Genomic DNA, 21,776 nt, shown 5'->3' on the forward strand with positions numbered 1-21,776 from the left:
TAAGATAGACCTGGATGAATGTACGCTCAAATTTAATCAATCTAGGTAAGACTGGTGAATGGAACTTCTGTACACTTACCTGCACGGCCCCTGGGTGGGAAAGCCCAGCTGCTGGCCCATCCCGGGGCTGTGCTTTTCCTGCCTGTCCCCTGGCACCAAGCTATATTTAGCACCCCACCCCCCATGCCACTTGCAGCCACACCTGTAGACCAGCCAGCACCCTCCCTCCCCTTACCCTTCATCTCAAGCCACTTCAGGTGCCAGTTTTATTAGCACTCACCAATGCTGGGAACTGCGGAAGTAAGCATCAGTGTGGGGAAGAGGCAAGAGAGATGTAGGGGTAGGTTTACAAGGGAGTCTCAGGGGGCTAAAAATAGCCCCTGGTTCTGCTAAGCTTCCCCTGAAGACCTTGCAAGCCCACCTGATCCCACCATCTCTCCCAGACCCCGGTAACTCCTTGCAGTTGCTGCCTACCCCCAATCCCGTCTGCAGACACCACATGCCTCCCCTGCACCCCCAAGCCTTCCAGCAGATGTCACCTGCCCTCCTGATCTCTCCCATGGATCCTGCCTGCCCCTCCATCCCCTCCACAGATGCCACCTGCACCCTCAAACACTCCTGTGGATCCCACCTGCCTCCCAATCCCCCTGCAGATCCCACTCCCCCATCTCCCTGTAGACTCCTGACCCCCCACAAGCCTACTCCCCCCCATCCACCCAACACCCGCGATCCAAACTTACCTTACATTGGGTGGCCATTTTTAACATGATCGAACCTGCTGCTAACCTCCCCAATGTCAGCACTTAGCTGTACTGTCTTTCCTATTCTAACTTCTCCCCAGTTCCTTTTTTTCATCCAACAAATCTTTACTTTCCTATCTCTCTCTCCCAGGACTTAATTACCTATTCACACTCCCAAGTCATGCACATTCATCTCTATCAACCATATCCACAGTACCTTCACATCAAATCTCAAGTCAAGAACCCTTTTTACCTGTTACTGGACTTCAGGAAGTAGAAACAGAAGCAGCAAGGAGGGTTAGTGGTTGCTTAGAGAGACTGTGGGTTAACCTGAATTAACCTTGCAGGGGTCTAAAATCATCAGTCATTTATTTAGGTTTCTTTTTTCTTCTACCCATAGACAGCAAGATAGCTTACTGTAGTATTTTGAAAACTTCACAGGCACCAGGTGGTACTGGACAGTTCAGCACAGCAACTGTACTAAAGGCCCATATAGATGGCTTAGTAGTTCCCTGTCCAAATAATACATGTTTGCAGTGCAACATCTATATCATTAAAGATATTTATACCATGCACTTCAGAATCCAATCTAAGTTATGCAACAGTAGTGTACAGTACCTTGATCTGCCACATCTTCAATATCTACTTTGAGTTCATTTGCCATGAAGCCAATAACTGAAAAGATGACAAAGCCAGCAAATATACTTGTGGCACTGTTGGTACATGTTACTATCAGCGTGTCCCTGAGGAGAAAAAGCATATGCCAGCTTGATATAATAAGTAAGAGAGAGATCCAAATGCAGTACATTCTCATACACAAGCTATAAGAATAAGGATTATTTTCTATGCAAACACTTGCATATCCCTTCTCCGGTGAATTTAGTGCGATTAAAATGTGAGAAAGACTCAGAGATGGAAGTTTTCAGATAAGAAACAAGAGGCAGGCACGAATACAAGTTTCCTTTCATTGACCCACCAGTAATCTAGCAGGAACTTCAAAAGTACATTCAGTCTGCATGCCTTTTCAGTTCTTTGAAAAAGGGTTATTAAGTTGAAGAAACCATCAAGAATTGAAGTAAAAATCAGGGATTTTCTCCTGTTTAATGCATTTCATGAAGGCTGCCAAACAGGCATTGGACTTTCAACTGCTGTCCGTCTTTGCTGGATTTAAATCAGACAACTCAAGTCAAAGCTTTCAAATCCAGGTACATTCCCCCAAGTACACTCCCTTCCATGCAATCCTTCTAAAGTACTTTTTGATACTGTGTTTATTATTTTTCAGTGCTGCAAGGAGCACTCTCAAGAGGCTTGAGTGCTTGAGCAATATGCCTTATTCTGTAAGCAGATGTGACTTTACAAGAAAAAAGAATATGTAATGATCTCTCTTCATAGATCTTACCTTGTGGCTACACTGTCTATCCTGCCATCAAAACAAGCGTGTCTGAGGGATTCTGACTTAAACTGCTATGATTTAAGAATAAGCAAACTATTTGTCAAAAATTCAAACTTGGGGGAAAAATAGTTTTCTCCAAGTTGGTACTGAACTGCTTACCATCTTGCTTACTCAGTAGGCCCAAAATGAAAAGCAATCTAGAAAGCTGTCAAGAACCATGCTGAGCTGACAACACCTTGAGTCCCTCCTGGAACATTCCTTAAGCAAGATAGTATTAAATAGATTATCATTCGTCAAGTCTGCTGAAAGTAGATAATGTTCTGCTTGGAAGGAGATCACTGTATGCTAATCATATTCCAAAGGAAGGCTTTTGGCTGTGGATAATCCTCAGAATTAGAAAGGAGTGGGAAATAGCATTGGCACTGTTTCAGAAACAGGGAGGCTATAAAGGAGTTTATAAAATATAGAGTGTGTTACAAAGTAGGTTTAAAAAAACCTTGTGCAATTATAGATAGGTTTGTAAAGTTTACAAAAAAAAAGGTCAATGGAGACAACTCTAAAAGAAAAAAATTAAATTTGCATTTGCAATGCTAGAATGAACTGGCCAGAAAGTAAAACAGAATACATCTACACTTCACTGGCTACTTCGAGAGACTGCCACTGTGAAAGCATGCACTACCTACTTCTTCTTGCTCCACAGGCAACAAATGCCCCACCCTCTCCTGTCCAGAGAAAGAAAAAAAAATGCTGTTTTTGGGTGCATGCCCAGAGGATTCCCTATGATTGTGACAGAATCAAAAAAAATAGCTCTATAAGGGATACCAGGAAGCCATCAAGTCCAGTCCCCTGCTCAATGAACATCCCTGTCTAAATCATCCTAGTAAAATGTTTGTCTGACCTGCCCATAAAAATTCCAGTGGTGGTGAGTCTCAACTCATCTACATAACCTGTTCCATTTAATCGATCTAATGGTTAAGCAGTTCTTTTTAAAATCGAACCTAAATAATTTTGCAACTTAAACTCATTACTTCTGGTCCTGTCCCCTGTGGGTGCAGGGAACGGTTGATCACCTTCCTCTGGGCAACAATCCTTTTTGTATTTGAGCATGATCAGAACCACGAACAGCACTGGGCTTGCCCTGGAAGTGTAACAAAAAGCAGCTATTTGACATTTTGGGGGGAATTCTAAATGCATGGAAAGTGAGGGGGGTGAGGCACATCTGCATGCTACCACAGCAATACAAGTGAGTTACATGGTTGTTAACTTACTAGGGTTTTGCACAGTTGGATAGCCACTGGAGCATGCAGGCACAAATACAACCTAACAGTGAACAGCAATATCATTCTGCATCAATACACAGTTATATCTAGTTAATTCACTACTCCAGGGGGGTTGGTAACAATGACTTCTTATCCATGAGTGACTAAGGCTCCTGCTACATGTTATATATATAACTCAATTAGCTGGTAAATCGCATAATGAATTTAAACCAACTACATGTGCGAAGTAATTATCACACCATAAAAATGACTATGCAGCTATAAAGAGAGCCAAGCAGCTACAAAGTTAGTGCTTCAAAACATGTAACACCCCTATAGCTGGTTTAATTTGAACATGTCTCAGGGCACAAAGAATCAGCAGTTTGCCATTTTCAGATTTTCTTGAGATGTATTTTGCCTGCCATATCAAGACATAATAAAGAATAATTTTTGACATTTATAATGAAGAAAAAAAATCTTACAAAACTTTTAAGTGTAGACTGCATACCCTCTGGCTCATATGTAAGAATGTTATAATTACACAGAAAAATGCTTAATGTTCAATTTCTTCTTATAAAAATGTACAGTGCTCACTATGTAAGAATTACATGACTACGATATAGTAAAATAAATAAATAAATGTGCTTTGCACCCCTACGTACACTCAGAATAGAAGATTATACTGCAAAATAGAATGGTTAACCATCTATATCTTGTTAAGCCAAGAAAAGTGAAGAACGCCCACTGATTTGAAAGCATCAGATGGCTTGAATGGTGTAATGCAAGGTATAGGTCAGTCTCTTTGAAATTGACTGTTGAGCAGGGTCAAACCCCATTGTGATTTAATATGTGTATATATCTGGATATGACTAATAATGTTTTAATGAATAACTAATCAGCTAAAGTGTCTTTAAATATACAAAAACAACAAAAATAGACTCTGTTGGTGATTCAGTATACAAACTTATAGTATCATAGCAGTTAGTTATCTTAATGATGCATTCACCAGATTTCACTGCAATTGTTAGGTCGGCCTATATCCTAAACTTATAACAATAAGAAATACAAAGCTTCTCAATTTTACTTCCTTAAATTCTTTACCAATAATGTAGGCAAGGATTTTTTTTTATATATCACAATATGTTTTAATCTTAATAGTTTACATTTAATTTGAAACTTCAAGTAAACATTTTCCATACTCCATAACTCACCACTCAGATATTTTACTGAGCTGCCAGAAGTGAAAGACTAGAGTTTTCTCATCTGCTTTTCTCCTGAAAATCTGTTTTAAATAGAAGTGCTTCCCCAAATAGGCACCTTTTCTCTCCTAACGAAATCAGTGGAAGTTATGCTCTTGTGGAAGCATGACTGGCTCTCAAAATAACACTGTTAATTAAGAAAGAGGGCCAGAGCACTGTACTAGTTTGCGAATTACCAATTCTGATCGATACTATATAAATGTTAATAAATACTTTTCTTTAAAAAGAAAGAAACAAATAATTTATTCAGTAGATTTCCTGAAAGGGAATAGTATATAACATGTTTTTCTTGCAAAAATCTTCTGATATCAAGGAAACATGCCCTAGCTTAGTGGCTCAACAAGTTTTGCTGTGTTGTTTTTTTTAAAGAAAGGCACCCCCTACAATAGAAATTATACACACATCTCACAACCTTCACTTAATTTTAATCATGGTTTACTCTTCAGCAGAGATGAAAAACATGATGTGGAATAGTGCCTATGTTCCTAGGCAGTTTCCCAGATGAGTGGCTGCTCAAGATGAAAATATATTGTGAAAAGAGACAAAGATAAGCCTAGTGCACATCATGGAAGTGGTGGATTTTGAATTAAACCTCCCTCCCCCTCAATAATAAAATAGTAGACCTTTCCAACCAGATTTCCATGCACGCAATGTGTATTTTGGAACTAGCTACATGCTGGCATGTCTTTAATAATATTAAGTGACTTTATCCTTACATACCTGTAACAATTATTATGGAATTTGTTATAGGAAGAGAGAGTAATTAGACCTCCCCATGCGGCAGATAAGGAGAAGAAAATCTGAGTGGCAGCATCTTTCCACACCTAGGAAAGCACAGAAGATAAAACAGTTTCTGCCTCGGTAAAGGGTTGTGGAAAGTCATAAAAATCAGTAACAGTACTTAACATTACCGTTGAGAGCTTAACATGCAAAATATTTTAAACAATACTGGTGCAACTAATGTCAGTAGGAAAACAATTATGGACAAATTCTGCCTTCAGTTAGATGATATCCATTTGATTTAATTGAACTTTAGCTCAGATAAGAACAAGCCACTTAGCTGAGAACAAAATATAAACTTTGGCAGGGAGAGAAGGCATACATATTCGGTGAATAATGTTCTGTATGAGATGGAATGGATTTGCCATGTTCAAAGAAAATAGTGTAATTCAATACCACTAGGTCATCTTTCAGGTACCCAGTCTAAGTGGAATATTCTCCTCTTGATGTAAGTAATTAGCTGTACTTTATGTTAAAATATACAGTACAAACCAAATTTAGTACAGTAAAAGCCGTGTTAACTGGCATAAGTGGGGTAAGGGAGATGCCAAGTATCTAAAAATTCCAGTTATCTGAGGCAGGGGTTTTCAACCTTTTCAAAAAACCCTGCAGTGCAGGGGGGGCAAAGGAGGAAGGTGGTGGTGGTCGCCACATGCAAGCTTCCCCGCCTCCCCCCCCCGCATCTGGCTGGAAATTCCAGTTAATAGAGTATTTCAGATAGTAGAAGCCGGTTAACACAGCTTTTAAATGTACAAGTTTCAGTGGAAATTGTGACCACTTGCAAGCCAATTTAGTAAAATAAAAATATATACCCCTTGCCCTACCCCCCACACATCCTGGGTCCAAGAATTCTAAAAAAGTTAAAATCCCAGATACTGTCTGTACTACAGAATATTAGTGATTTTCTACACAACATGAGCAAGCCTCAAAAGCATTTAGGGCAAGAGTTTTTTTAGAAGTGCTTTCCAAAATAGTTCTTCATCTTTCCTAGAGCTAGTCAAAGTTTGCCAATATTGAGTCACTTTATTAAAAATGTTTCAAAGAATACGTGGTGGGGGGAGGTGTTCCAACCAACTATAAAGATGATTATACTTCTTAATATTGAGAAATGTTTTTGATTTTTTAATTTTTTTAAACAAAAAATACGAAAAAACACTTAAAAAAAACCTAGTTGTCCCATTTAGGCTAATAAGTGGGGCCAGGTTTCCAAAATTGTTCAACTCTCAGCATGTTTCATTCTACTTCAGAAAGATTTTCATAAGCTACTTCAGGAATCTCTCTGCTGATTTAGCTCATTGGGAAATGAGTCTTCTGAAAGCTCTAATCACTAAAACTAATTAAAAGATGTTTTCCCAGGTTTGGTTTCATGGCAATTGGCTTGGAAGAGGTACAAAAAATAAAATCACAATTATTACATCACCAAAAGGCTGATAGCATATTTCCCTTTGGAACTTGCAATACTCACCCGAGGTCTGATATCTCAACAGAGTCATTCCCAGAGAATACCAAAAGGTTACGGTAGTTTCTATAAAAACAAATCTCCCCATCTCTTCTCCATTCACACACACACGTTCCTCCCCTTCCCCTGCTTATCCTTGAAGTCCAACCCTTCAATAGCTAAGGGAAAAAATCAGAGGTGTGTCTGAAGCCAAAACTCAGATTCAAACAACACCCATCTTTTGAGAGGATCGCATAAGTAAACTGTGTGTTGTGTCATCTCATTAAAATGACATGGCAAAGATGACAGGGAGATTTCTATTTCTTAATCAGGTCTATCAGGTAGAAGCAATGCTGGGTTTTACAGGGTTAGACACATACTTACATGTTTGGAGATCCTCAGCTTGCTAACAAAATAAAACTTCTCACCCTCTTTACTTCCCACTGTTGGGTCCCAATATTCTGCTCATACTTACAATGTAAAATGTTTGCACATTGTTTGGAAAAGTATTATTGCTCACAACAACACAGGATTTAAAAAACAAAACCAAAAGCCAAACACAGAGAAGCTACTAATTAACAAATAATTGTTAGTATGCAACCACAAGGGAACTATTTTCCGGCTCTGATCTAGATGCAACTAACATCGCACCTAATTTCTATTGGGAAAGATTATTAAAATGTTGGAAAAATCAGCTGATTCCCTGACTTGTTAACACTTCTTAACAGATTTCACTAATCCTAGTCTTCAAATTTATATGGCTAACTATCTCTCCCTAAGACTTGAATTTAATATCTGAAGTTCACCCTACACTATTATGCTTCTATTGTTGAGCACCCTCTCCAGGCCCTATCTGTTGTCAGCATCAAATTACTAAATAGTGATGAGCAGGACATTAATAATAACAATGATGATGATGATAAGCAATAAGCTATTAGTTATTAAACATAATTTGTAACTGTATGGGGAAAATAAGGCATTTTGAAAGAGGAGAAATGACTTCTTTGCTAGGACATGCTGTTGATTTTTCCAGTACTAGGATTCAGGTGCCAAATCCATCAACCTTAACCTTCATAAGACAGTTAGTAGACCTGTTCACCCATAAAATATAGCTGTAATGTCAGGAATGCAGGTGTTCTATATCAGCACAGTTTTATACAGAAATAATTGAGCAGAGAATGTTATATGACTTTATCTGAACGCGATTGAAGCAGGATATCCCTTTTCATAATAATCTTAATTTTTAGTGAATAAAATGCATCTGCTTTCAGGAAATGTGGAATCATTTACAGAAATAAAACTATACTTCATGTAAGTAGGTTGTACTATTTATGAAAGCATAATGCATTCTGCATACAATAAAATAACAAAGGACAATTCAGAAACCAACTTTTCTAACCCTGTCCTACCTCTCTGTTTTCTGAGTATTTATCATACATCTACTCTGAAACATTCTGTTTTTGGGGATTCGGGTAAAATATTCATAATATAATGCAACAAAATATAAAATAATGTACATATATATGACATTGCATGTACTTTATACACACACATAGATACAAGCACAGCTGATAAATATCCACTATATCAAGTTCTATGGTAGCATAATTAAAAATACAACAGATTAGTGAGATGTGAATAAGGCTCCGCAGATAATATGACAAGATAAAAATCTCAGTATTGCACACCTCATATATGTTTGTAATATACAGTAAGAAAAAATCTGTATGAATTATTCACCCAATCTGAGTGTTATAACTGGAATAATAAGCCCACCATTGCATCCACTAGTTTCTCCCATTTAGGCGTGATGAAGTACCAAATTCCAGCCCCAGCTCCTGGCAACGTTACTCCTCTGACAAGTAGGATGATAAGCACTACGTAAGGAAATGTAGCAGTAAAATACACCACCTAGAAACAACACAAAAGATTATTGGTTTGGATTATTATTTGAAGCCATATAAAAAGACCAAGTATACTCTTCCCTGAAAAAATAAATTATTCAGCATCAGAAACACTGGCCACAGGCTACAAAGACAATAGGATTATTTCCCAAGAAATCTGACAAGGCTGTCATTTTTACAGCTCTCCTTGCTAGTGGCAATAGCAATGATATTAAAGGCTGTGTCACAGGATACTGAGGTACTAGACAGTTAAGGGACAGAGTCAGGAGACAATGGGAATAAAAGTTGGATTTTTCACCCAATTTCAAATATCCAGTCAGGTCCCCAGCAGAGGAAAACTGACCTAGCTCTGTGGGAGTCAAATGAGCAACTTATACTAGGTAAGTATTTGCTCCATTCTCTAACTTCTTCTACATTATTTTCCAGTAAATGACTAGCCCTGAAAGATTTTTGTGATGGTATTTGTTTACATTTCTTAATAAATATGTATCACTATTTAAATAATTATGGGGCCCTTAATAAAAATGCATCGCTATTTAAATAAGTATTGGTCCAATGCGATGTTCATTTGAAAATGTATGGGGGGAAATAAATGAATTCATGTAGAGAACGAAATTCATTCATGCAGAGAAAAGAAATAAATTCATTCATGTATGAGGAAAAGAAAGTTCATTTGAAATTAGCAGTGACAGGAGTGACACTGACTTTAGTGACATTGGGATCAGACACCATGCATCTAATCACTTGGATTAATTATAAAATATTCCAGAGATTCAGAGTATCATGTGAATTTGTTCCCACTGGTCATATAAAAAACTAAATCAAGATCTCAAGTCTGATTTGAAGTGCTTCCCACCTTGGAACTCAGACCTTATACTTCTACCCGCTGAACTGAAGTGATTTGTGAACCTATTTTCCTAGATTTCCCCTTATTTGAAACCTCTCTGGGATTAGCATTTGCCCCTACCCTCAACTCTTGCTGTATAGGTAGTCTTCTCTTCCCCATTATCTCACCAGCTTTTGTTTAGGAAACCTTTTCTGGAAAATTGCAGAGGAACGAAGCATTGAGGGACCACAATAATATTTTTGTCCCAGTGGAAGTGATAATGTAAAATTGTGACTGTTCCAAAGTACAATAGGTTGATTACGAGGTATATAAATAATTGACATCAAAGACACCTTATATGACTAAAACATTTAATTGACTAGAACTCTCTAGGTGCGCATGATAATTGGATTGCTTATCAAACTCCTAGATACAAACTCCTGGAAGGCTGCTTCAGGCTTAATACCAGGAAAAACTCTTTCACAGTCAGGGTGTCCAGACTGTGCAATAAACTCCCTCCAGCAGTGGTGCAATCACCTACCCTGGAAATCTTTAGAAGGAGACTGGACAGTCACCTCACTGGGGTCACTTGACCCCAGTTGTCTTTTCCTGCCTAGTGCAGGAGGACTGGACCTGATGATCTACAAGGTCCCTGCCAGCCCCGAACAACCTATGAATCTATGAATCAGTTTAATCCCTTCCTTTCAGAGAACTGCCCACAAACAGGTCACAACTTCCTTGTTTATATTAGTTCCTCAAAACAATACATTTAATCAAAAATGTTGCCCTGTATCATTTGGGGTATGTCTGCACCATGGTGGCAGAGTACCCAGCAATGCCACCACAGAAATAAACCCCAGTCCTTGCTCCCACTCTGCATGTGTAAACCCTGAAATGAGGTGGTAAGGACATCCTGAGGGGTGTCCCAACACTTAAAGGAAAATCTGAAGCTCAGGCTCTCTCAAGAGCAGCAGTCTGGGCCATTATCACCTGACTTTCAGGGTTGAAGCATATAAAGTGGGAGGGAGCAGACCAGGATTATTTCTGTGGCATCATCACTGAACTGTTATACTGTGTACATGCTATTGATTGCAGAGATTTAAAATGTGTGGTAAAATAGTTAGTTCTATCACGTATCAATGGTATGTCAACATTAGCTCAACACCAATTCTGAAACCATTGCTGTAAAATAGAAGCTCTGTCTCTAGCCTGCTTGACAGTGTTATTCAGGGCTGGGGGCAGGGGAATGTCCAGGCTCCTCACCACCAGTTTAGGGTGTGCAGAGTGCAAATGCATGGGTAGGATATATATATATATATTTGGCAGCAGTCTCAAGACCAGTGGGACCAGTGCAAACCTACCCACTGAGAGGTAGACACCTGTCCACCTAAGTCACTTTTGAAAACAGGGCCTAAAACACTTGAGACATTTTTTTAAATCTTACCCTATATACATAATAGATTTGCTCTGAAGACAGAGTGTACAGAAAGATCTTTTGAAAACACAGGAGTATAATCTTAAAATCTGAATAGACTTTAATGATACCAGAGGCATATTTCATGAAACCATAGTCACTGAACACACAATCATCAATGCAGTTGCAGATGGCATGCACGTTAATGCTGGATGAATGAATCATAATTAATATTGCTATAACACGTGCATGGCTAATGAATAAACAGTGGTGAGCTGCTTGTTAAAAACAAATTGTTTACAATAGGTTCCTTGATAGTCATTTCTTTAAAAAATATTTTAAAAACAAGCAGATTGTGAGATGGCAGGAGAGAAAAAAGACATTATTGAATTATCCCCCAAATCTGTACATGTGTGATCTGAAAGTGCAATGAGGAATATTTTCAATTAATACTAATTATTTATCAAAAAGGAGCAATCAACTGCAAAGCTTACAATCAGAGCCTATTGATTATTGTAATTAGAAGAAAATATGATGCTGCATTTTTTACCTAGAATTTTCTATTTCCTTACTTAATTCTCATTTTTGTTTAAGAAAAGTGAATAGTGGCTGCTGTCATCTGAGATGACTGCTGTTCCCAGTTTAATTAGCTGTTTCCCAATAAAACCAATCAATTGTACTGGTACTAATGGGAACCAATGATGTCAGAAACACAGGATGTCTAAGAAGCAAGAAAATGAGTTTTCTATCTCCCATGTCTTGTCTATGTACTCCTGTTTAACTGATTCAGTTAATCTAGTATAAAAAAAGTGTAAAAGCTCTTTGTCTAGTTTATTTTAATTTAATCAGGAATCCATTTAAGATAAACTGAAATAGGATCTTATAACCCCAACTAGGGAGTGTCCATGCACTTAACCAATCTAAGTTAAATCGTTACTACTTTCCATATAAAGGAGCCACAATAAACTGAGCATTCACTCCTTTTAGATTAGTTTACAGTCTTGGTCCAGTTCCTAGGGGACAGATTATGCAGGTGACAGAACCATATAGCTAACATTAACAGAACTGGCACCCTTTCTAGCCAAGTTAATAGGGAACTCAAGAACCTACGTGACTTGGAAACTGAACAACCTTTTTTTCCACCAAGGAGGTGAACCTACAGAGTAGGCTTGAGGCACATAGCAATGCCCCAAAGCTTCCTTATTCTTTCCCAGATAAACCTCCTCTGTGATGAAAGGATTTCAGTCCCCAGTGCTGTGGGGCCAGCATTTTTCACTAGCATTAGGTTCACTTAAAGAAATGGTATTGCTTACCATCTGCAAACCCCAAATTATTCTCTCGAGCCTCTTGCACTTTGCCCATGCATTTTGAGAGCAAATTTCCTCACTTTGTTAAGACATTTAAAGAATCAGATTTTCCCTGGGCCACTTGTTTTCTGCTTATTTTCTATTCTATCCTGTTATTAGCAGCTAAAATATAATCAGGAAGTGATTACTATATGCTGCTACCCAAATCCATTTCAAAAGGGATGCCCTGAGGTGTTAGGTCCTGAAAGCAATCCTCAAAAGTACACAACAATGTCTGTAATTCCCATTGTACTTCCTAGGTGGAATGGAGTTCTGGGCTGAGATTTAAACTTTCTTCCTTCAGTATTGTTAGAGATACAGTTTAATTTTAATATCTGAAGATGTTTTTACTGTAACTACTAGTATGGTTTTAACAATGTGTACAGTGCAGAAAGATGTAAAGATGTCATTTTTGCTTGTTTGAAGCACAGCTGATAAACACATTAAAATAGATCATTTAAAGTCTGTGAAAGCCTCTGTAGATTTCTAAGAAGGTGTGAACTTCTGACTAAAATAATTTGCTGATTCCATTAGTTTCTGGTTAATTAGAAATTTAGGAGAAAATCCTAGTAAAACAATTTAATTGGCAGTTACTTAAATCAGCCATCTGCTGCCTAGTCCTGCACCAAGTATTCCTACTGAAGTTAACAGGAGTCTTTAATATACAAGGAATATATTTGGATCCAATGCGTTCCACTCTACAATGTTCCCGCAATGTGGAAGAAGAATGTCCCACCTGTTATACCAATGGCTATAAGTATCACTTCTATCCTGCAGCTTGTCCTTGTTCCCACTTACAATTCTTAATAGGCTCAGTTTCCTATCAGTTCCCATATAGCTTATGCTGACAGTGCCTTTGAGAGATTCAGCACCTTTGGTTATAGCACTACCAATTTAAAAACAGCCTAGTGCACTGTTGCTGATCTATGTTTATAAAGAAAGATTCTTACTTTTCCTGATGTCTTGATTCCTTTAGCAAGGGATAGGTACACAATTACCCAAGCCAGAAAGAGAGACAGCACCAAGGGCCACCTGATTTCACCAGGATATTCAATCCCTGCAGAAATCTTCAACACAAAATACCTACGAGCCAAAAAGTTAGTGATACTGATAGTAGGCAGTAGTCCATCCTAGCATTTATACTAGCTTGACATTGCTTATAGAACTGAAAGGTTCCCTCCACCCATCTACTTCAAGGGCTCCAGTAAATTTTACTTCATTATTATTATTTGCATTGAAGTGGGATTGAGGAGTGCTAGTCATGGACCAGGGCTCTATTGCACTAGGCATCCTACAAACAGAAAAATTAAAATATTTTTCTCTCTTAAAACTTGGTTCTGTCATTCTCCACATCTAAATGTCCATAGTATTGTCTGTGTGTACTTATAGTTTTATTATTACTCCCCTGATCAATTATTTATTGCATACATGACCCACTTCATGGGATCACCAAACTCTAGCAGGAAAGGAACTGGACATTTTCCAGGGATCTTACTTGAAATATTCTTCACTTCCACTGACAAATGTTTTATTTCCTTGGCTGGTGAAGTTAACCATTGTCAAGTTTGGATAGGCACTCATACAAAAAGTAGAGTTCTTGATTTGTATTTTAGGGTGGTCACCAATGATGCAGGAATCTATCAGGAAAACATACAAATAAAGGGAGAAAAGAACAGGGTTAAATTATTTTCTAGTGCAAATGTGTAGTTTAGGCAAATTTTGCTTTAGGCAGGCCTATTTAATAATATATATCTTCCTTCTCTATAACACCTTCTGTTCGAGGATCTCATTGCATTTTATAAACAGCATTTTACAAAAGGAAAAGACGCACAATGTATTTACTATAAAATCTCTGGTAGAAGTGGAGCAGACATACAATGCTAATACATGCCATACAGTGTTATGCCAGTACAAAAGGAATTAGGGCTCAAGGTAGAGATGATATCTTTTATTAAACCGACTAGACTTTTGCAAAAGAAAAATCTTTAATTGCAAGCTTTCAGGCACAAGCACCCTTTATCAGGCATAGGAGAAAAGATTGTAAAAGTTCTTCTAAGCAGAAATGAAGGTTCATGTTTTATAGGAGAATTAAAGATGTGTTAATATCTCCTGTTTGGAAAGTTCATTTTAGGCTCAGAGAAAAGTTGGAACAGTGTACCTTGAAGTTGTTTGGTGGCAGGCAGGATGCAGTCGTATTTCCTTCCTTCTCCTTGCAAAAATCAAGTTGGTCTAATAAAAAATATCACCTCTACCATGAGTTCTGATTCCTTTTGCCTCTAGGGCAATACAGCCTGGATACCAGTAGAAGTCACTCCACCTCTGGGCCAAACTTACCCCCTCAAAGTTAAGAAAAACCAATACCAGGGTAAGTTGTACCCATATATGTCATATATCTGTTCCACTAATAGATTGCATCCCAAGATGACACTCTGCTCACTGCAGACTGGTTCCCCTACTATCTCCTGGCTAGACACTCTAATAGGTCTATTATGGGCAGTCAGCTTAGGAGACCTGACCGTGTGTCTTTTCTTTCGCATTTACAAGAGCAAAATCCACTGTAAATTATTCCCTTATAATTAAACTGTGCATCTGAAGGGGCAATTTAGCTGGTGGTGTTATCATTTTTTTTTCCACAGACACATAATATAAGATATAAAAAGATTTGGGTATTTGATTCAACAGCTATTATGACTGAGCAAAGGATGCAGATTCAGTTCCCAAGTGACTCATTCAGGCATATAGATAAGCAAGGGCAAAGAACGCATGACTCTCCTCTTCAACTCTTCTGTTCTGTCTACTAAAATAGATGACAATCCACCTGCACATAAAGAAATTACACAATCTCACTTCCAACAAGAGGCTAACTATGAAGGACAACTGGGTTCAAAGTACACCGCCATAAATGTTAAAGAAAGTAATAGGGATGTATTTTAGCCACAGAATTATCAAACTAAAATCCTAGAGATCAATTTTGCAGGAATTTGGATCCAGATCTAGATGTCACTCAGTAGATATTCCCATAACATGCAGTTAAATTCAAGATCTGAAAACCGCCAACTGGAGAAATCTTAGTCATTCTGGATCCAAATTATGTGACCTGAAGTAATTATAGCCTGACTCAAAACCTTCTATAATTGCATTTATGACTGGCTTTGCCAAACATTGCAAAGGTCACCAATATGTTAAAAAAACAAGTTAATCCACAGTTCTTTAATTTGAGTAAGAAAAGCAGATTTTCTAAATGGATTTGCTGTGAGATATCTGACATACTGTGTATGTGTCCCTATACAGTGTGTATGCAAGAGAGACTGGAAGTGTCGTCACATTTGCTTTAATGAGCAGTAGCTTATTTTTCTGCATATTAAAGCATCACATAGAAAACTGCAATTATGTTAATGGACAGTAAGATAGGCTACTATACATTGTGTCATGTAAAAACCATGCAAATTCATTACTCCACATTAAGGAAGCCTAATGTGTATTTCTTTAGTACCTCACAATGGAGGTACTAAATTTAATGTGCATTAGAAAAAGCACCTTAATGCACACGTAGACACACCCATTGGGTGTGTCTACATGTGCATTTAATGTGCATTAAATTTACTATACAGTAATTTACTGTTCAGTAAGTGGGTTTAGGCCATTATCTACGCATGCAGACATTAAAGTGCAGTAATGCTGTGTGTGGACTGACATGGGACTAAAATTAGTCCCAAGTCAGTCCATACACAACACAGTGTTACTGAGCAGTAAGACATCATGCATCACTGTGCAGTAAGTAATTAGATGTGAGTTTGATACCTGCATGATGCAAGTATCAACTTTATGCCCAAGTCGATGTAAGTCACCATATTTACGTATGTGCAGTATGGGCATGCACATATAGCCTGTACTGCACAGTAATTTTTGCTTACTGTGCAGTAAACGTGCACATATAGATATGCCTATTATGTATCTGTGTAATCCACTGAGGCTCAACAACTTCCTAACTCAGAACTTCCATAATTATAAATTAGTGCTTTCAGTTACCCTGGATGGAATTATTGCATTGGGTCACCTGTGAGTTGTCCAATGCTACAGGATATTTGTGGTAAAATAAAAAAATAAAATAAAAAAAGCATAAAACGAAGAAGGTTTCCAGCCACAGCAGGAAGCCCGTACTACCCCGTGGCATTGATAAATATAGCTGCCACTGGAGGGCTCAGGTTGTTGTTCAAAAGCAAACTCAGACTGCCCAGAAATGTGTATTGTCACAATGCAAAGCAACCAGCAGAGGGAGTCATATAGGCTGTCATTGCCTCTCTCCCCTGATGCTTTCCTATCTCATTTCTACCTGCTTGTGGATGTGGAGGCCTTTATACCTGGAACTCCCATGAGAAAATATATGGTAATTTGTCAGATTATACCCCAAATTTGTTTCCTCTGCCTATAATCATAGGGCAGGGGGTTGGACAGGACTTCAAGTGTCATCTACTCCGATCCTCTGTGCAGAAGGCAGGATTTGCTATTCCAAAATCATTCCAGACAGATGCTTATCCAGACTCTCCTGGAAAAACTATGAAGGAGATTCTATAACTTTTATAGGCAGCTTGTTCCATTGTCTTACTATTCCTATGGTTAGAAAGTTCTTCCTGAGATTCAATTGAAATATGCATTGCTGTAATTTAAGCCTAATTACTTGTGTCCTGTCCTCTGTGGCAAAAGAAAAGAGTTTCTCCATCTCCTTTAAGGCAGCCTTTCAAATAATGGAAACCTGCTACCATATTCCGTTTTCATCCAACTAAACAATACCTATTCCTTCCAGTCTTGTGCAGCTTGCATTCAAAACCCTTTATCGTCTTCAAAGTGTGCCTCTAGATCCTCTCCAGTTACTCTCTCTCAAACTACAGTGGAAAAACTGGACAAGGTAGTCCAGTACTATACATAGTCATGCAACACTATGCAGTGATAATAAATAATATCCTTCACATTTAAGGAAAACCTATCAATACAACGTCCGCCTCAGTGTGTGTGTGTGTGAGTGCATGTGTATACCCTCTCTCCCTGTCAACATTCATTCATAGTCTCAGAAAATGAATCATACATGAACACTAGAATTGTTTCTCCCCTTTCCTGATACAAATACACTTTACTGAGCAATATGACCACATTACAAACAAGTAGTAACTTTCCGGTCTATGCTACAACAGAAATCCTTAGGTTACATATCTATTTGCAAATCATCCTCTTTTTATTGAATCACAGTAGGCGTTGGGAGTGATTGACACATTAGGTCACTTCTGCTGCACTGCAGCAATTCTATACAGCATTAAAATTTTATAGCTTAGCTCTCTTAAGCCTTTGGTTTTCTTGCACTATTCACTTGATAGCAGCAGAGGGCACAATTGTACTTTCAATGTTAATCCGCTGCAACCATGCTCAAAGAAGTCTACATTTGTTTGTATGCAGTGTTATTCATCAAAGCCAAACACTCATACAAGAGAAATAATTATTAGACTAAATTGGAAGATGTTAGCATAAAATTACATTTACTTGAGCAATTATTAATAAATAAAAGCAGACATTTTTAGATCAGAAGAGCACTTTAATTACATTCCAGAAGTAACTGTGCTTGTTTTTTCATATAAGAACATTGATACGAATTTTGTATGCTTCCAACACCTGTCAGGACTAATATTTTAAGACATCCCAAATCTCTCCATTGTTCAGGGCAAGCTAAAATATAACCTCTTCAGAGAAGTTGGTTTCACCAATAAAATATTAGCTATGAGAAAGGTAGGAAGGTATTAGCTGTAAGGTAGGAACAAATCATGTTTGTGGTATATCGTTAAAAGGTAAAGCCTTTGGATTCAGCAAAGCACTAAGCCCATGTTTGACTCAAAACACCAGGAGCAGATGCTTGTCTTCAGCTTGCTTGCTTGTGCCTAAAGTTAAGCTCATGCTCAAGTGTTTTGCTAAATGGGGACATAGTACTGTATTCAGGTTATGCTTTCTTAGCATTTGTCAGTAGAGGATATTAGATGATTTAAGCAGAGAAGGGGTTATACTTTAGGTATTCAGTTTTGAAAGGGGCAGTTTTTGAGGTTTTTCAGGTGCATACATGAAACCCCTTCATTCAGTTTATACAACTAACTCCTGGTTCATCACCTATCTTTGCAAGGTGAAGAATGAAGAGAGACAATGAAGAAACAGAGGAGTTTTCAATCTAGAGGTCATAGATAGATGTGAAAGGCAGACTTCAGAACAGTAGAGCTAAGACTCAGATTGTTCTGTGGATCAATTCAACTGCAGTGTAAGCATTCACAAGCTCCACTGAACCAAGTCTGACTACATCAGGTTGGAATTTGGCCTGTAATCCCAATCAGAATTAAGCACAGATATACGTACCACTTTTCACTGACTTAATAGCAGAGAGTCAAATGCAAAATTACTTAGCCTGACTCCTAATTTAAATCCTTTATATCCATTTTAAATGAATGGGGAGTGGCAGGGGGTTAAATCTTAAAAGCAAACAGCTTTATGTCTTATTATGTTCCCACTGCATCTTGTACATTTGTAAAGCTGAGCAAATAAACTCATAAGGAATAATACACTCAGTCATTTTTCATCTCTGTTGAATTGGTGAATCATACAATAGTTGATGGTTTGTTGAATTTACTGTTATTTGATGAGACTTGCCATCTCTTTTCTACCAGGTATTCAGAACGAAAAGTCATTATTATTCATTTAAAAGTAGCTTCCTACTTCCTAAAAACCACTATTGAGAACTGAACAAGTGAGCATTCACACCTGCAGTCCCATTAACGAAACTATTTTCAGTAAGCGTATTCGACAGATAAGCAAACAGAATAAGCGAGTTTCTTTGAAAACACGAAATATTCATTCTGCGGTATTTCACGGTGCAATCCAAGTCAATGACATTTGGATCAGGCTTCTACAACATGCAGAGTCATAAAATGAAAGATCTGACTCAGCCCTGCAGGCCAATAGAAAAACTTGTGCAGTGATTGCATACTTTGGGCAAGATTTATTGCTGATATAACGGAAATGTAATCAATGGGGTTACACTATATATAAATTTGGTTCACCTGGGTTCTTTCATACTGCGTCAATGACTAAAATATTCACCCATCATCAGGCTTCCCTGTTCCACCCCCAAAATGGCTTTGTTAACCAATGAAGATTATATATCAGTGATTAATAAGGTGTAATCAGTAATTGGTCATTTTAATGATCCATTGCATAAGGAAGTGTCTTCTGTAGCCTTATCAATCTAAATGCACTGAATTGCATTTAATCTTGAAGCTTAAGATGACCTTGCAAGTGCTACAATATTATAGTACAGACTTGGTTGGTTAAAAAAAAAAATACCAATTTATTTTGTGAGAATTTTTTGGTTAATTTTTTATAATTTTTTCAGGCTTTTTCAGCTTTTAAACAAGATTTCCATTTTCAAAAACTATATTAAGTAAAAAGAATTAGAGTTAAACATTATATTTTTATCAAAACCCAGAAGAATTGGACTTAAACATTATATTTTTATCAAAAACCAAAACTGCTGAAAATTGGATTTTTTTGCGAAAAAGAAACTTTCTGGTGTCTGTCTTTTTTTAATTGAAAAACCAGGGCATTTTAGTCAATGTGAAAAGTTGGAATTTTTCTTGTGGTGGAAAAAAAAACTTTCATTTTTCTACTTCAGTCTTGAAAAAAAGAAACATCGGTGGGGAAAAGATGAGCCTACAGGTCTCAAAGAAAACTTCACATATGGCTGACTAGGCCAATTTACCAAACCATACCTCCTCTGAGATACAGAACTTGATGTCACCCAAATAAAAACCACAGTATTCCTCCCTCATGACCTCTTAGATCCATGACATAAGCCTTCCTCATCTAAACAGTATGGAAAAGTCCCCCAAACACTATGCAGAGATAGGAGTGCACACCCCAACTTACCTAGTAAAAGTTTGTTTTTATCTTTACAGTCTGGTGTGTTCCAGGGATTGTTACAGGAAGCCCAAGGTAATACAGGTACAAAGGATGCAAAAAGGTAGAAAAGTGTGTAGCACAGAATAATATTATAATATATGGCTATTAGAACAGAGATGATCAGCATAGCAATGCCACAGCCTGCAAAAAAAAAAAAAAAAAAAAGAGAGAGAGAGAGCAGGAAAGGAGTATAATGGCACTGATAAATGTATGGTATCAATTAACTACAATACATAACACCCTTGTCTGTGTAAAGAAACATTCTCATTTGGTGCAGATGTAAAATGTATCTCCAAGAAGGAGGGTGGATATATAATATAACATATAATAGTTGCCCTGTACCCCCCTCCCAGCACTGGATATGCAAGTCAATGACTGATCCCTCTGTTTTCTTTTTAAATAGTCTGAAACAGAAGTAAAAAAGAGGGTGCAGTGTGGAAGAGCCGGGTGTGAAGCGCTGCGTGGCAATGCTGAGAGCAGCGGAGAGCCTCGGCGCCAGGGGCTCTTGGAAGAGCGTTTCAAGGTCAGAGCAGGACCGCATTGCACAACCCGGGGGAGGCAGCAGCGCCATCCCAACCACGTCCCTGGAGCTTCTCAAAGGAAGATGTTTCCAAGCTATAGAGGGCTTTTTGTTTGCTCGGCTCACCTTGTAAGGCAGGAATGGCTTTCCAGACAGACACGGGTCCCTGACTAGCAAACTGCCCCAGTGACACTTCCAAGAGGAAAATGGGAATCCCGGCTAGAGCCAGCATCATCAGGTAGGGGATGAGAAACGCACCTTGAGGGGAAGAGAAGACAGATCTGAGCTCGTGGCGGGGAAAGGTGGGACTACACAGTTCTCAGGGCACCCAGGACCCGTGCACTGAGCAAGCCCTGAGCAAACCCACTCCATTGGAGCCGTCTAGGCAAACTGAGGCTGTGCACCCATCCTGCTTTGGCTGAGTGTCCATCTGACTCGGGCGCCTCCCAGATCCCATGCTCTCCAGGGTGTCTGACTAGCTCAAATGGGGTACCAGGGGGTTTCCTCGCCTTCCCTATTGATGTGGCCCACTTCTAGGCATCCCTTGCTGTCCAGAGCAGCGCTCCAGGCTCTAGTCTTTGGGATGGAAAGGAAAGCCAGGCTTGCTGCAGGTGGTGACGCTAATTAATTAAATCAGAGTTAATTTCCCTCATCAGCTCCAACTGCGCCCTGCTTGGTTTGTCGACGGGAACGGGGCTCAGGGTAGCGCGATGGTCAGGCGAGGAGGAGGAAACCAGGCAGCGCCAGCCCCGGGCTGTGTTGTGGGAAAGGTGTCTACCCCCAAGCGAGCGGGTTCCCGGGTATCTCGGCTCTCTAGGATCAGATGGCATTCAGCGGTGCGTAGCCAACGCCAGGGACCTTCGAGGCAGGAGCTGTGCGTCTACATGAGGACTGCCACGTACTGCGGGTCG

The 21,776-nt window shown here is 38.7% G+C and overlaps 1 protein-coding gene across 1 annotated transcript in view; it reads right to left on the reverse strand.

Annotated features, from left to right (window-relative positions):
- SLC6A5 (solute carrier family 6 member 5) overlaps positions 1-21,776 on the reverse strand; it is a 73,072-nt gene that overhangs the window by 32,821 nt on the left and 18,475 nt on the right. Inside the window, exons 4-10 of the mRNA XM_019551021.1 lie at positions 20,992-21,123; positions 20,313-20,486; positions 13,855-13,996; positions 13,310-13,442; positions 8,646-8,780; positions 5,372-5,475; positions 1,359-1,483 (exon numbers count right to left, since the gene is read on the reverse strand). Coding sequence (XP_019406566.1) covers positions 1,359-1,483; positions 5,372-5,475; positions 8,646-8,780; positions 13,310-13,442; positions 13,855-13,996; positions 20,313-20,486; positions 20,992-21,123 — 945 coding nt within the window. The remainder of the gene's footprint in view (positions 1-1,358; positions 1,484-5,371; positions 5,476-8,645; positions 8,781-13,309; positions 13,443-13,854; positions 13,997-20,312; positions 20,487-20,991; positions 21,124-21,776) is intronic.

Source organism: Crocodylus porosus, unplaced genomic scaffold (genome assembly GCF_001723895.1).
Source record: "Crocodylus porosus isolate Cpor-Errol unplaced genomic scaffold, CroPor_comp1, whole genome shotgun sequence".
NCBI lineage: Eukaryota > Metazoa > Chordata > Crocodylia > Crocodylidae > Crocodylus > Crocodylus porosus.